Below are 16,103 nucleotides of genomic sequence, written 5' to 3'. Positions count from 1 at the left end.
CACGACATTCAGGTGCTTTAATCGATCATTGGACGCCATGGATCTGGCCAGTTGCTGACACTTGTGCGCGTCGTCAAGCGAAACGTTTTGCTCGATCATAAAGTTTGGACCCATCTAGAACAGGTCCAGGTACTGAAGCAGGGCGTCACTCCTCCTCGTTCGCTTTCAACAAGCACTCAACTGTGACTTAGATGAGCTTTATTCCGTTTACATGCGTCAAGTGCTTGCCAACTTCCCGTAAAGCAACCAAGTCTTGAAGCTCTCTGCAGCGTTCGACATTTCAAGATCACGGCTTGTTTTTGCGTCGTCGTGCTGTGCTTCACGTTGGCACGTTTGGAGAGGATCAGGATCGAGGCTATTAGCCGGCGGCCAGCCGGGGCTAAGTGGCGAGCAGGTGCTCGAAAAACGCTCCGAACGTGGCCGCGCTCGACACCACTTGAATTAGAAATAGCCGATCGATGTCGCCAGACACACCTGCCGCAGCGTGGGCAGCTTCTGACGAGCGCACCCGGATTGTGGCAGCTGGGTCCCGGCGAGGGTCCCCAGGTGGGTCCCTGCGAGGGTTCCCAGGTGGGCCCCGGCGAGGGTCCCCAGGCGGGTTCCGGTGAGGGTCCCGGGGCGGGTCCCGGTGGGGGTCCCCAGGCGGGTCTCACTGAAGGTTCCAAGGCGAATTCCGGTGAGGGTCTCGGGGCGGGTCCCGGCGAGAGTCCCGGGGTGGGTCCGGGCGGGTTCCGGGCATCCTGGGGCGGGTCCCTAGACAGGCCCCGGCGAGGGCAGGACTGGGAAGTGGACCAGGGGCTGGGCCAGCGCCGTGACCGAAGTGGGAGAGGCGAAATATCGGCACCAGCAAGTGCTTCTGTGGCGACCACTGACTCGCTAGGGGCGAGATATCGGCACCAGCGAGTGCTTCTGTGGCGACCACTGACTCGCTAGGGGCGAGATATCAGCATCAGCGAGTGCTTCTGTGGCGACCATTGACTCGCTAGGGGCGAGATATCGGTACCAGCGAGTGCTTCTGTGGCGACCACTGACTCGCAAAAGGCGAGATATCGGCACCAGCGAGTGCTTCTGTGGCGACCACTGACTCGCAAAAGGCGAGATATCGGCACCAGCGAGTGCTTCTGTGGCAGCCACTGACCCGCTGCCGGTTGGAGACAGGCTGTGCAAATTGGAAGCGATCGAGCTTTTTTTTCGTGCCGCTATTGAAAACGTGTTTGGTGATTGGAACGCCACGTGCTGACATTCGCCTTGTGATGACCATGACGCATAATGTGCTGTCTTTAATCTGTAACGCTCGTGACGCAGTCGTGAACGCGACCCGGTGGCGTTCGAAACTTGTGAGCTCTACCTGATAATGGCCTGAAGTTTCCATTGACGTGGATCAGGCGTTAACCTTGATCCGGCGGCGAACCTGAGCCGGCAGTGAGGTTGACCGACCGATGACCTTGACCGTCAGCGAGACGAGGCGGCGCTGATTGAGGAGCTGCTGGAGGAGGACGAGGAGACCAAGGCACACTGCCGCGGCCGACGCTGCTTCTCCAACGAGCAGTGCTGCACCTCCTACCTCTGCGTCGAGGCCGAGGATGCCGGCACGGCTGGTGCGTCCGCATTTCCCCAGTCCCAGCCCCCCCCCCCCCCCTGACCAGCAGGCTCTAGCGCGCCGCAAGTTTTGGTCAGGAATCATTGCGTCGCAAAACTTTTAAAAGCACTTTGTTACTCAGTTTGCCTACTGTTGAACTGACACGGGGAGATGGGATCATCGAATATGCAGTTCGGAATTAAAGGTGAGAAGTCATGAGCGACGACGAAGGCATTGACAACAGCTTATAAGTAACGTTTAATTACGCATACAAATACAAAGTGATACGGGGCGCCCACGTTAGTCTGTTGTAGTGTTTAAACCTCTCTATTTTCATATATTCATCGCAATACGGCAGCCAAGTAGAGCCGCCATTTTAACTTATCTCGGACGTAAATGTATAGTGCAAGCCAACCCCGCGCCCATGCGCGAGAGACAGAACAGCTGCGTTACGATTGGCGGGAAATGTGCGATAGTCTTTTCCAAAGCTTCCGCAATGTTTTAAATCTTTGGAAGGCTTACAGGAAGGTCTATGTGACATGTTTTGGAATATTTCAGATGTATCGATGGTTTCGATTGGAATATTTCGATTTCTGGAGACTCGCATCACTCGCGAGCTCAAGTTCAAGCGAGTGAGTTATCACTTGCTAGGAGCAAGTCCCCGTTGGTGGCAGATGCTAACTTATTTGAAAAAAATATGCACTGATTATGCTAAATTTCTATCTGAATTTTCATGGCACGTCTTAAATTAAGAAAAGGCATTAACTAGACAAGCATTGATAAAAGCTGGTTGCAATAACAAAAGTTCCGATTCCATTTCACAAAAAATACTAACATTTTCAGCCTTAACGTAGCTGACCCTCGTCTATGCCGTTGAAAACACACAGCACCGGCAACATATTCATACACGTGAGCGACCAGTCCGTGTCGACAATTTTTCTACATAGCACATCATAGGATTCGTTTATGTACAACTGTGTTTGCGGTTTTACGATCGGCTCATGCCACTCACTGTCTGTAAATCTGCTCGGGATGTATCAGAAACTGTAAGCAGAAGCTTCTTTAATTTAATTTGCATTCGTTTGAGGAATGCCGGCTTTTATCACGAGTCGGACGGCGGCGGTTCGCCCATCCCCGCCGAGAGGCTGCCGCTCCAGCTTTTCTGGTGCCCATTGTACCCGGCCCAAGCGCCGGCGGAATGAAGTGGCCTCTTCAGCGGGCTCACCACTCGGGCCGCAGGTCGATACGAGCGACGCGACGGGATCGTCCCAAGCGTGCACGCTGCTCACACACAGCAGAGGGTGGCACAGCTTGCTTGGGAAACGTGGTCGGAGGCCACGCAGCCGTGCGCTGCGGACGATCACGACAACGCAGCCAGTAATTGGCAGGGTCGACAAGACGATACAAACGTGACAAAGTTCGAAGCAATTTGCAACATGGGAAACGTAAATCGAACCTGTTAAAGCGTAACAAGACGAACACGTTGAACTGCGCTGTGTCAGTCGTCTGGTTCGAGGTAACAAGACGAGGACGTTGAACTGCGCTGTGTCAGTCGTCTGGTTCGAGGTAACAAGACGGAGTCATTGAACTGCACTGTGTCAGTCGTCTGGTTCAAGGTAACAGGACGAACACGTTGAACTGCGCTGTGTCAGTCGTCTGGTTCGAGGTAACAAGACGGAGTCATTGAACTGCACTGTGTCAGTCGTCTGGTTCGAGGTAACAAGACGAAGCACGTTGAACTGCGCTGTGTCAGTCGTCTGGTTCGAGGTAACAAGACGAAGACGTTGAACTGCACTGTGCCAGTCGTCTGGTTCGAGGTAACAAGACGAACACGTTGAACTGCACTATGTCAGTCGTCCGGTTGGAGGGAACAAGACGAAGGCGTTGAACTGCGCTGCGGCAGTCGTCTGGTTCGAGGTAACGATTCGGCTAGTTGAGCTTCAGCCATTTGTGCGAATGCAACAGTGAGCTGGGGCCTGCTTTATGCTGCAGAGGTTTGGAGGGATAGGAGAAGAGGTCTGTTCCTCCAGTTTGGATGAACAGAAGATAGGAGGGATAAAAGGGCACCGTGGGATACAATTCATGCCTCCGGAGCATGTCTTATCAGATTTCTAATTTTTGCAAAAATAACATCGCTGGTAAATTTGCAATCACAGCGTTGCTGGAGCAAAACAGCGGTCGTTCAAAACAGCTTGGTGAAAGGAAAGCACTGCTTTGCAAACACTTGCGGCCCCAAAAGCCAACAACTGTTGACTATTAAACAGCTGCACCATACCTCATTCACTTGGGGCCATTGTATCTTTAGAAGCCTATTTTACTGCAATAATGCTGCAAAAATATGTGAGCTAATCTTCCTGGAAACTTGCTGGTTAGATAGCCAGTTAGCCAGCCAGCAAACTGCCCGGCTTCACATCTTTACGAGAGCTTTGTCATACTCGTACTGCTAAGAACGTAACTGCTGCTAAATAGCACAAGCACACATTTGGCACGAAGCTGAAGTGAAAGCCATTGACTTAAACATCTTTTAGAGGCCAGTGATGTACTTGATGAAGTTCAAGCCTTATAAATCCAGGCCACGTCTGCTCGTTGCAGCACCGAAGCTGTGCCTCGGTTCGCTCGGTGTATAATGAAAAGCAGTTTGCTTTATAGCGAAGAGAACGAACTCGGCAGAAAATGCAACAAATGATTGCGATTACAACAGCCGGTAGCGCCGCACATGATAGAAATGGCAGGGCATCATCAGTGATGCGTTTCACAAAACGAAAGTACATCGCTCGGTTATGTTCGGTCACACCGCGTACTGACATCGCATGGTGGTGATCGGTCCTACCTTGTAATTACAATCCTCAATGGTGTTCCGTCACACCGTGCAGTTACATCGCACGGTGGTGTTCGGCAACACCGTGTAATTGCATCACACGGGGGATGTTCGGCCGCAACGTGTTGGCATGTGACTTAAAATATATTACTTCTTATTAAATACTTTGATGCCCGTCACTAATAAATGAGAAAATTCTGCAAACCCAAAAGCCTGATGACCATATCCCCATTCGTCGCGAGCGGACAAGTGAGTAACTTGTATTTTTGTATCACAAAGTTGGTCACAGGTGAGGCATAGCCGGCCTAGTACACCCAACCGACGCTGTCGTCCTCCAAACACAATCGGTCGTCCGACAAAACAGCCCCACTGTTCGGTACGAGAACGGACGCTCGGGTCCAGTGCAATCTTGATCAAGTCTCGCAGGATCCACTCTCCTTTCCCGTTCACCCATTTCGTCCGCTGCAATGATTGTTCGGTGTAAATCACTCGTGTGTCGCCTGGATCCCGAACAAAGTCACCTTGACAGAGGCGACTTGGAGAACTACGCACACAGCTACTCGGCATGCCACAAAATTCAAACACGAAACCGAAGCGCATAATTGTGTTTTTTTTTGTCCCCTCAGCCTGCTTCCCACTGGGGCGAGTAATTATTCGCTTCTTGGTGAATTTTGCGATGAATTGGCATGAAATAAAAATATCGTCACCAAACTTTCAACATCACCCTCTCCTAGATCTCTGTAACATGCTTTTTTTTCTCTCCAAAAGTTATGTCGTTCCCAGACCCCGAGAAAGTAGCGCTTTGGTGACGTCACAACGGGTGATTTTTCATAATCAAAGCATAAACATACAACAAGCCTCTAGCTCCAAAAACAGTTGGTCCACACCGTTACTATGTACAATATGTAAGTAGCGTTATACATTTGATATACTTCTGAAGGTATTTCCACTTCACCTCACTCGCAAAAATAGTCTGAATGCATGCCACTGGACGAAACTGAAGTGGTCATATGTTGACTCATTGTGACCTGACCTTGGCCCGTAGCTTTGCTTGGTAGCGGAGTATGCTCCCGCAATACCCTTCATTGTTTTTTTTAGAGTTCTTTTGGGGAGAACGGACCCAGTGGTTCCGTTTGCGTAAAAATTGAAAACCCTTGATGTAACAATATCTATTGTGACATTTCAACCTGTGTGACCTGACCTCTGACTTCGAAATCAACTTAAGTGCACACTTAATCACTGGCGTCTCGAATGCTTTTTGATCGGTGCACGCCACGTTTAAACCGTACCATGAGTTGCAGGAAAACAGGGGAGGGGGTCGGGGAGAACTCTACCCCCAGTGGTGTTCGTTGGTCTGCCGATCGCAGTAGCGCGAGGATTAAGTTTGCACCTTCGATGCAGCTCCTCGGCCTTACCTGAGCTAGAGAAATACAAAATTGATGATCACTGAGAAGGTTGACATGTGGAGTTTGATGCATCATTCTGTTCGTCACGCGAGCGATACTTAACCCTTTAAACCGTCGGCCAAGAAATATCGGACACCAATTATGCTCCTGCCAACCCTAATCCCATCACGTCATGCTAAAAGGTGAACACATTTGTTCGTATTTCCATCCGCGTATGCTCAACGTTTAACGAACGGTACTTCCATCCGCCTATGTTCAACGCTTAACGAAGGTACTTCCATCCGCGCATGCTGAACGCTTGACGAACGGTATTTCCATCCGCGTATGCTCAACGTTTAACGAACGGTACTTCCATCCGGCTATGTTCAACGCTTAACGAACGGTACTTCCATCCGCGCATGCTGAACGCTTGACGAACGGTATTTCCATCCGTGTATGCTCAACGTTTAACGAACGAGTACTTCCATCCCCGCATGCGGAACGCTTGACGAACGGTATTTCCAGCCGCGCATGCTCACGGGCATTCTCCCCCGAAACGTGAAGTTTGCTGGCAGCACCCGGTCGTAGATTGCTATTTGATAATGAAAGCGAAGTTCTCGGTAGGAGCTTTTATAGTTGAGGGAACTTACACCCACGCACCCCAGTTTTTGTCAATGTTTTGCTTCGTACCACTTCTATCAACAAGTTGAAATCAATACATCTGATACAGCTGCCATTGTGCGCAGGGTGAGGAGCTCACAATGGCTTAGAATATTGAGGAACGAAAGAGAAACGCTTAACTAACGGTAAAGTTGTCCAATTATGTAGCTTACGGGGTGCTATATGCACGCGGAGCGTGATGCGCCACGGCGTGACATTAACCATTTGAATGACTCATATAGATTTCCTGGCACTTGCATGGTAATGACGAATTGCGGCCGCCTGCATGCAATTTGAGCCATGATGCTAATTAATTGACCTGCAGTTGATGACAAGCATGCTATAGGTGTTGAGTGGATTAAGTTTCTTCCATGAAGATAGACAGATTTAGCGGAAATGGATCTAAGCCCCTTGGTGGTTGACATTTCAGCTTGATGACACTGGGTTTCATCGATTTCTCACCGTTAGTGCTTAATGTGGTGTGTGCACTTTGCCTCCATTTTTGCGATGCAAAGTCGCCCGAAGTCTGTCCTGGCAGCTCTTTGCTTGCTGCGGTCGATCATAAATTTACAAAAAAATGTTTTCATTGTACATGACAAATCTATCACTTAAGACATTTGAAGCCACTTTCCAAGTAAGTGGCGAAGGCGTCTAACATCCTCAGATACGAGGATGTATGTTTAAACCTGAGCTTTCTGTCGGACAACGTGCTAATGAGCTACAGGCAATGACCACCATCCTGGCCAAACTTTGCACCGTGTTCTGAAAGCTCTTTCCCAAACCACAAACCGCCAAGCAAATGTTGCCGTCGCCGGTTTTTGTTGCACCACCCTTCAACGCGTTTTAAACGCGGTGCACGCCATGACAACAACACAGTACTGATCGGCCCAGCGCGCACGCTGTTGTTTTGGTAGTTTCGGTCAGCGGGCAGTTTGACACCAACAGCCGTAGTTCGCCACATGTGCTTATGAGGCGTGCAGTGGCTGTGTGCACGAAAAGGCCCACACCTCAGGGCTGCGGGGCGTCGGCTCGTGCCGGCGATTAGCCCTGGCCTGGCGTGACGTGAGGCCCAGTGTGGAGCCCGTGTATGCCGCCGGGTGTCGGGATTGGCCAGGCACGCGCTGGCCGGGCCCGTCCGCATGGCGTCGCCGGAGCTGGCGGGGAAACTTGGCCAAGTCCGTCATCCTGACACAGCCAACTTGGGCGGGTCGCTCTGCATCGGCTGTTCAGGCCCAGGTGCCGCTCATCGGGCGCTGGCGAGGCAGCCGCTGCCCATCACGCGTCCATTTTGGAGCCGTCGATCGATGTGCCGTGCCCGCGACCCTCGCCGGCCGGACGGCTGGGACCCTGACCGAGCCGCCGGCCGCGCGCTGCCGGCCGCAGGCCTGACGGCCGCGGTCAGCAGGGCCGGCCCGCGCCGGCCGGACGGCTGTGGCCCTGACCGAGCCGCCGGCCGCGCGCTGCCGGCCGCGGGCCTGACGGCCGCGGTCAGCAGGGGCCGGTCCGCGCCGGCCGGACGGCTGTGGCCCTGACCGAGCCGCCGGCTGCGCGCTGCCGGCCGCGGGCCTGGCGGTCGTGCCCGGGGCCGCCGGTCAACAGCGGTCGGCCCGTCGGCGCGCTGGAGTGACGCTGCTAGTTAGAAGTTGCCGGCGGCCGGTCGACACGCGCACCCGCCCCTTCCCCGCGGCCCGGCAATTTAATTGGTCGCGTTGAAGAATGCGGCGTTTGCTGTAGCTTTCCGCTCTCTCCGTGTCTAGCGGGATGTGAGGACAGCACATCACTGCCAACACTTTCCTGGGATAATTCGGCGGCGTTGTGCCCAGCACGCATGCACCAGAAAAAAATCAAGATGCCATTCTATGTGCACTAAACATCGATTTTTCCACATAGACATGACATATTGAACCAGCTCATGTGACTGACTTAGTATAAGCTAACAAAATAATTTGCAAACTGGTCCTGTTCCGGGCTCTCCCGAGCGCGGAGATCATTGACCCAAAGAATTGTCACCATGGCATAACTCTCATGTGAAAACTACCCTGTATAAAAACGCATGGTTCTTGAGTCGGACCTTTCGCCTGGCAGCAGTCAGTTTTTTAAGTTACCGTGATTGATCGATGCGCGCTAAACATTTTCTTTAACTCTCCAGCAAACCAGTTTTGTCGCATGTGTGGCTATGTCGAATTTTACTTCGAAATACCTGGACACAAAGCCTGCGCACAGAACGGAACAGATGAACAGATGCAAGACCTCGTAGAATAGATGATGATGTTCCATAAGTTGGCTCCAACCATTTCTATCCTACCGTTATTCTGCCTAAAATATGCATAACCTCCTAAGTTGTGTGAGCCAACTTTAAAAGACCCCTTTTAACCTTTGGCACTGTGCTGGAATATGCATGGGACGCCTTTCAAACGAATCCGTCAACTTGGCATTTCGGGCAAATGCGCAGCGCCACTTAACATGACAGACGTTCAGCACCTTAAAAGTCTCCATGTGACCACCCTCACGCTTCGAAGACGATTAATGCGGCGAATGAATATGCCGCCACTGCCTGCAATAATTGTGTATATGTGGTTCTGCTGGCTGCGTGACAACAAACATATTCGTGTCTTAGATGATTGCGAGCGCGTCGCGAAGCGGTTCCCAAAACGTTCACAAAGTGTGTCAGGCGTTGTTAATTTGGCATGGTTACAACTGACCTAGGTGACCGATCGAAATAGAAAAAAGGGTGTTTTAGATAGAAGACTGCCTGATCTTTTAAAAGTTATGTCGTGGCAATCACGTTGCCTCATTTCAAATTGATGATGCATTATAATATTTCTGTTGTAAATTACATGACGGAAATATTTTGTGGACTTTTAATTCACCAGCTCATTATGTCCGTTCCGAGACGCATTTTGGTTTATGCATGGCACACGCGGAGACTGAACACACATCGATCACAAACGGTTGCGTTTAGCTGTCGCATGCAGTTTAGTTGTAGCAAATATCATGCCTTGGTCAAACGTTCCACAGAATTACACTTCAAGGGCCACGAAATAGACCGTTAAGACAATGAATCGTGTCTCGCCTGTCACGTTAAGACAATGAATCGTGTGGCGCCTGTCACGTTAAGCAGACCTGACCATGAGATGTTTTTTTCTTGAACAGACTACCTGGTCTTGCACGCCTGAACGTCTCGTGCCGCTTTCACTGCGCCCACGGGTGGCGCTGGCACGTGACGATACATATTCTCTCCACCCATGCAGCCATTGTTACCGGTGTCGGTGGCGTAACGATGGCAACGCGATGTAAACGCATGGAAACGATATGAACGGCACAGGAATGAATGGTTTGTAGAGCAGTTATCAACGTTTGTTGAGTTAAGGGCCTCGTCCGTTTGTCAGCGTTGATCAGCTGAGCCTGTCACGTGGCGGACTCAATACACACGTGTTGTGTATTGAGGCCACAGGCTCCTGAGGACCAAGGCTACCACATGCAGAGTCCGGAAGCATTTCAAGACCCAGACGCTGCCGTATATTTACAATTGAATATACCTGTCTATATATATACATATATATATATATATATATATATATATATATATGCATGGCTCATGTTGCATTCTGATCCAGGACATTAAATGATTGCCGTTTCCACGAAGGAATGCAGTGCAAAGTATTTAAAACTTTTTGAAAACTTTTGAGCATTTATTTTTTAAACACATCTTTTATCAGCGATTTTTTTTGCTGGAGGTGTTCAGCAGGTATTCAAAAACATATTTGTAAAGGCGTCTGGTGTGAGACAATTGCGGTTGGCTAGCTATGAGCCTACTCGAGGGTTTATGCAGAGGTATGATGTAAATCTCCTCTTACCGAAACTTTTTCAAAACTTTTTATGATCACTCCGTGACGTCTTTGACAAAGACGCAACGAAAGAACCTCCTGTGTCCTCGTATCGTCTCTGTTTTTGGGTATGCGGTACTTACCGAGCCTACTTATAACACTTACAGGGTTTGCAAGGCTTTCATGCCTCAACTTGATCCGAGATGAGTGATACTTTGAAAAATCCTCAAAGCCCGCCTCGCGCCACGCAGCACTGATATAAGCAATAATGGCGCTGCCAGCATTAAACGCTCTCGAAAAATTCACATGGCTGATTTCTGGGCCTAGCATTTTGCTAGAACTTGGCTAAACTAAAGGCATAGTCTGAAGAAAAAGATCGATAATGAGTCCTGTCAAATATAACAAACTTATTCTTAATTAGATAAGCGTGGTCTACTTATTACATACTAATGGAATGCCATGAAAGCAATATTTTTCCTGTCGTAGTGCTTAGCATATACTAAAACGTCATAGCGGCATTTAAGAAACTTTAAGAAAACAAATTCGTTGCATTTAATCATCGCGAAAACGGCGGATGCTGCCCATGTTGTGTGCGATGTCTGCAAACGCCGTAAGCATGCATCCACGAACATTACATTTGGCCAATGCATGCCGCATGGCAGCGGCGCGCCCCGGATTGTGCCAAGTTTGTCTGGGCGAATGTTTTTGGGGCCGCCTACTTCGGGGTTTTCTCGTGCTCAGTAGCCGCAGGCGACACTCTTGCTGCATGACCGTGGGGCTGTGGGTCCGAAAAACCCCGTGCGCAGCCCCCGCTCCGGGAACCAAAAGATCTGTCGTCTGTCGTCGTCCGTCGAGTGAGGTAACGCAGACATAATAAGCATAAAGCGTCGTCAAAATCATCGATGATGGCTATACTTACATCGACTGCAAGTCCTTCCGAATCAAGTGCATCGACTATTTGTTGTTGGTAGCCAAGCAGGATAAGCCATAGCGAAGTGCGGCTACCTCCTTCCGTAAAGTGCCATGTGCATCGTACTCGAGGGAATCTGTGATTCCTTCGGCGCGTTGCCATCATGTTGGTTATGAGTGCAGGTCCATGTATAACCGCCATGCTCGGTAACTAGTTTCGCTACGTACTAATGTCTTCCTTACACATCACATTTTCACGTACATTAATCCGAAAAGGTCGAATGGTTAGCCTTGGGTACGTAGAAGTTACTACGCGAAGTTCTTTGTTCGCACCCTAAACCAACCACGTGCCGCCCGCAGCGTCCGGCACGTGCATGCCCAAGTACGTGCGCCGCGAGGGTGACACGTGCACAGTCCGCGTCCGACTGCGGCTCCAGCCTGGCCTGCGTGCAGCAGACGACCGGCGGCAAACGCTGCGAGAAGCACGTGATCGGCAACAAGTCATACTGTGAGTTGACCGGTCGGGGACGGAATCTCTCGGCCTCGTGTCGCCAGCACGGCACGTGGTCCGCACCTTTCTCGCGGGTGTGCACGTGGCGTCAACACATGGTGTATGTTGGTGTTGGTTTTTTTTTGCCTTTACTTGCCTTTACACGTGACGCATTACTTTCTAGTCCGTGCGGATGATGCCTTCTATGCTGATGAATCCACGCTGGTTCTCCCACTATTGACCTGTTCGCGATGTCTGTCCCACCGACCGGCCCGGGACACGTTCCTCACAGGCTCCTTCGGAATGTTTCCATCACTACCCTGCATGTTACAGGCTGTCTCACTTCGCTTCCAGCGACGTCTGCCTCGCTTACCAGTCAGCAGCGGCGGCGTGCCTCACCGGCGTTTTGTTTCTCCGGACGGGCACGGACTCGGGCGACGCAGCCAGCATAGGAAAGCGGCTCGCAATCCTGAAAGCCCGGCTTCGGGTTCAACTCGCACAGCGTGTGTCGACCCCAATTGGGCCGAGTGGCGTTTCTCGTCGGCAGCCCCAGCCACTGGTGGCGGGGGCGTTCTGTCCTGCCTTGATCAGTGCGTGCATGCCCCCAGACGAGGACTGCAAGATGACCACTGAGTGTGACGTCACCAGAGGCCTCTGCTGCCAGCTGTTGAGAAGGCACCGCCAGTCGCCGAGAAAGGTATGCGGTCCCAGACGTCACGCAGCTCGTGATGTGCAGGACGCGAATGAATTCAGCGGCTACTCGCCTATTCTGCCACGGCACCAAGCCGCTTGTTTTACTCCGCGAGGCTCGATTTTCGTATCCTCATGAATTATCGTCCAATTTTTCATCATAACGTGTAAGCTTGGTTCAGGTAAACATGTTTACCTTGACCTTCTCGAGCGAGCCCGTTCTGACACGCACGCTGCCCGTCGTTTCGACGCCGACTCCCGAAGTCTACCTCTACGAGCCGTCAGGCAGCGAACGCCAGCAGCCCTTGACGACGGCTCGTCATCATTACATCACATTCAGTGCCACCGGTCGCTCAGGGGGTGCTCCGTGACAGAATAAAGACGAGGATTCCGTCGGAGCAGTCTTGCCAGCACACGGCCGCGCATCATGGGAACGTGTCCAGCACAAATTAGTGCCAATTAGAGCACGGAGCTGGCAACGTCAGAGACAGTCTACATCACTTTCAGTATTTACGTGCTGCTGCGGACGTTCATTACGTGCCAGTTTTCTGTGTTAGAGATTAACCCGTGTTCGGCGTATCTTCGTGGTTGGAAAACGCCTCGAGGCGAATCAGATCGGCAATATCAGGTCACACCAGCCCTCTAATGACACCCGCCGCGCTCCATCCCCTGTTCACGGCAGACTACGTCCTGCTCCCCGGCGGCGGCGGGCGGTCACTGGGTGTCTTTTAGGCAGTGGGCAGCGACCGGCCAGCCGGATGACGTGCGCTGGATCGGCGCAGTCAGCTGGATGACCTGCGCTGGATCAGCGCGGTCAGCTGGATGACGTGCGCTGGATCGGCGCCGTCAGCTGGATGACGTGCGCTGGATCGGCGCAGTCAGCTGGATGACGTGCGCTGGATCGGCGCAGTCAGCTGGATGGCGTGCGCTGAATCAGCGCCGAGCCGCCGCTTTCAACGCGTCGCCGGCGACTGTCACCGGCTCCCTGAGTCTGTCCCTGGCAGCATCGCCTGACCGGGTGTCGCGTCCTTCCCAGGCCTGCCTGTACTTCAGCGACCCTCTGATGTGTATCGGTCACGTGCCCATGGAAGAGGTATGTCACCGACTCCTACCCTCCCCTTCCCGGCACCGGCCGAGTCTCGGAAGTAATAGATGGAATGCAGTGCCCACTATGTGGGGAATGTCACATAGTGGGCACTGAGTCAATCGATGTGCTATATCCTAGCATGCGCACCTTCATGACAGCCACGAGGTGTTTGTCATGCCATCGTCAATAATCTGTCTATTCACCAAATGGAAAAGCGTACGGTGGGGTTAGGTGGGGGTAGGGGTGGGGGATGAGGCAAAATGGCCTAGGTAGCCGACATGCTCAATACTACCCGGTTGGGTGGGAGGTGGCAGGCGAGGAGACAGAGGAAACGGCCTCACTTTTCGTGGGAGCTCAGCGTTAATTCCATGGCGATGCATGGGAAGACCGGAATCGAAGACGGGGATGCCCTGCACTCATTTTCTCTGGCGTTTCTACTTTTCTGATGGAGTTCGCGCCAGGTTTCGGCGGTAACCCAGCGTCATCTGACCCGCTCCACCGCTGCCGCAGGTCAAGGCCAAGGTCGAGCACATGGCGAGCGAGAAGCGCATCACGGGCCACATCGACGACCTGAAGCACCTCACCAACTAACCGGCCTCGCTTCGCTCCCGGTCAAGGTCACGCGCCAAGGTCATGCGTGACGTCCCGGGCCGGGGGCGCCGGCGGCGCCGCAGGCGGCCGGCCCGCGAGCGTTCATGTCGTGACGTACCTACATATCACTCGTTGCGGAACCGAAAACGCTTTCGACCCGACATATCATTCGGTGTGTGTAGCCGGTCGGCCCCGGAGCCGGCCGCGGCGCGCGCTCCGCGTGCTCTGTCCGTGTGTGCGCGTATGTGTGTGTTGGCGCGCGGGGCGTCGGCCCCGGCAGGCTCGGCCAGACCGCCGAGCGTCCCCCTCGCGAGCGTGTCGACCCTCGGTGTGCGACGCAGGCGACTCGCCCTTCCGCTGCGACTTCGCCCCTGAGCACCTGTCGGCGACGCGAGCCGTGCATGAGCTGAGCTCGCGGAGGGCCCCAGTCCCCCTCACCACCACCAGCTGGCCCGGCCGACTAAACCGGCGCGGCGTCAGTTCCACCGACTGCAGCGCCCGCCGGCGGTGCTACGGGTCGACAGAGTCCCAGCCGCAACGTCGATGCCGCTATACCTCCTCTCTCTTCCCGCCACGTCGCCGATTCCTGCCGTGTTTCTCGCCCGGACTACATCGATTGAGTTCGCCGTGGCATATTGGCCCGCTCTTACTCATCAAGGCTACCTCTCGGATTGTAAGCAAATGTGCCTCACATCTGACCGTCTCAGCTGATCCTTGTGAGCGCCACTTTGTTACAGTTATAAACAGGATATGTGTGCCCGCACTCGCTCACTCTGCAGTGATTCAGTCATTCACTCTTCCACTCCGATTCCACGAGTGGTTTAGGACCTTACGTTCCAACTCTTCTACTGTTCGAAATCTTCTCCCTCTGTACTATGCTGTTACGTTAGATACTATGCTATCTATCTTGAGACCTTCCCCCTACCGAGCGCCTTCCTTTGAAATGGACTTCATCGGGAAGGGATCTCACTCAGCTCGAAAACGGCCCCGCGCACTCGCAGCCATGGTTGGTCGCTGCCCCTCTCGCTGTGCTGCCTCCCGCGTGCCGTCGCCTGCCGCATGTCCCCGCGTGCGACCACCTCCGAGGCTGGGCCCGGCCTGTTGTGCGAGACTGTGCGCACCACCGTGTCCGGCGTCTACTCTGTAGTGTAGTCTAAGTAGTGTAGTAAGCAATAGCGTTAACCGTTAGAGAGATTATCGCGAACAGGCAGTGTCCCCTGGTCACATCCTGGCAGGCGTCCACGCAGGCTTGCCGTTGAAGTGCAGACGGTGCAGTGGCTGGAAACACTTCGCTGACTCCCACCGCGGCACTGCTGGGTGCTCGGAAGACCATGGGATGCTGTTCGTGAGACGACGCTGTTCTCTCGATCATTGATGTTGAAAAAGACGGTTGGCGGTGTGAATAGACGTGACCCGATATTCTTCGCAAAATCTGTGCTGTTGTACATTGGTCTATATATTCTATATACCATGGAAAATGCATCTTGGTGTAGAAATAAAGCAAACAGATAATATACTGGATTCGGGCAACTCTACGGACGTTTTTGTGTTTGCATGCATTTTGTTTCGTTTAATAATGCTGTAGGCTTTCCGAAGTCCCAGAACTGCAGGTATCCCATGGCAAGATGGAAACGCCCAAACGAGCCCAGTCGGCTATTCTGTCAAAACTGAGAGCAGCCATGACTAGTTTTGTCTATGTAAGTGCGTCCACGTAAACAATTGTTGAGGGAATGACACCAGGCATCCAACCACGCCACGGCTGACAGTATCGATGCACCAACTTGGCCGCGGCCCCCCGCAGTCATATGTTTGTAGCTTTGTAGCTGTGTGCAAAAATACAACTTGGAACTGTTGAGCGCTGTGCACAAATTTGACGGGCCACCAGCAACTTTGAGCAGCGTTCTAACCGTGGATCTGTGGCGAAGACTCGCGTACTTTCCCACGGATTCTCCCTCGACTCCCGTCTGCTCCCAGACGTGCATAATTTCCTACGCATTCTCCCTAGACTCCCGTCTGCTCCCGGACGTGCATACTTTCCCACGGATTCTCCCTCCACTCCCGTCTGCT

General features: G+C 52.6%; 1 protein-coding gene across 1 annotated transcript; it reads left to right on the top strand.

Annotated features, from left to right (window-relative positions):
- Positions 1 to 1,461: 1,461 nt before the first annotated feature.
- On the top strand, positions 1,462 to 15,571 carry spab (space blanket). The gene is made up of 5 exons (XM_037233471.1): positions 1,462 to 1,598; positions 11,539 to 11,686; positions 12,277 to 12,365; positions 13,395 to 13,451; positions 13,956 to 15,571. The coding sequence occupies exons 1-5, from the start codon at positions 1,584 to 1,586 to the stop codon at positions 14,034 to 14,036; spliced, it is 390 nt and encodes a 129-aa protein (XP_037089366.1). The 5' UTR covers positions 1,462 to 1,583; the 3' UTR covers positions 14,037 to 15,571.
- Positions 15,572 to 16,103: the final 532 nt, after the last annotated feature.

This window comes from Pollicipes pollicipes, unplaced genomic scaffold (genome assembly GCF_011947565.3).
Source record: "Pollicipes pollicipes isolate AB1234 unplaced genomic scaffold, Ppol_2.1 Scaffold_7231;HRSCAF=8579_pilon_pilon_pilon, whole genome shotgun sequence".
NCBI classification, from domain to species: Eukaryota; Metazoa; Arthropoda; class Thecostraca; order Pollicipedomorpha; family Pollicipedidae; genus Pollicipes; species Pollicipes pollicipes.
Note: the sequence above shows the minus strand (reverse complement) of the source record. Positions and strands in the feature narration are given on the sequence as shown.

Bases quoted from the DNA above. Each gene is read 5' to 3' on its own strand.
- spab (XM_037233471.1), top strand. The intron at 12,366-13,394 runs GTATGCGGTCCC...CGTCCTTCCCAG, and splicing joins ACCGCCAGTCGCCGAGAAAG to GCCTGCCTGTACTTCAGCGA. The intron at 13,452-13,955 runs GTATGTCACCGA...CCGCTGCCGCAG, and splicing joins GTCACGTGCCCATGGAAGAG to GTCAAGGCCAAGGTCGAGCA.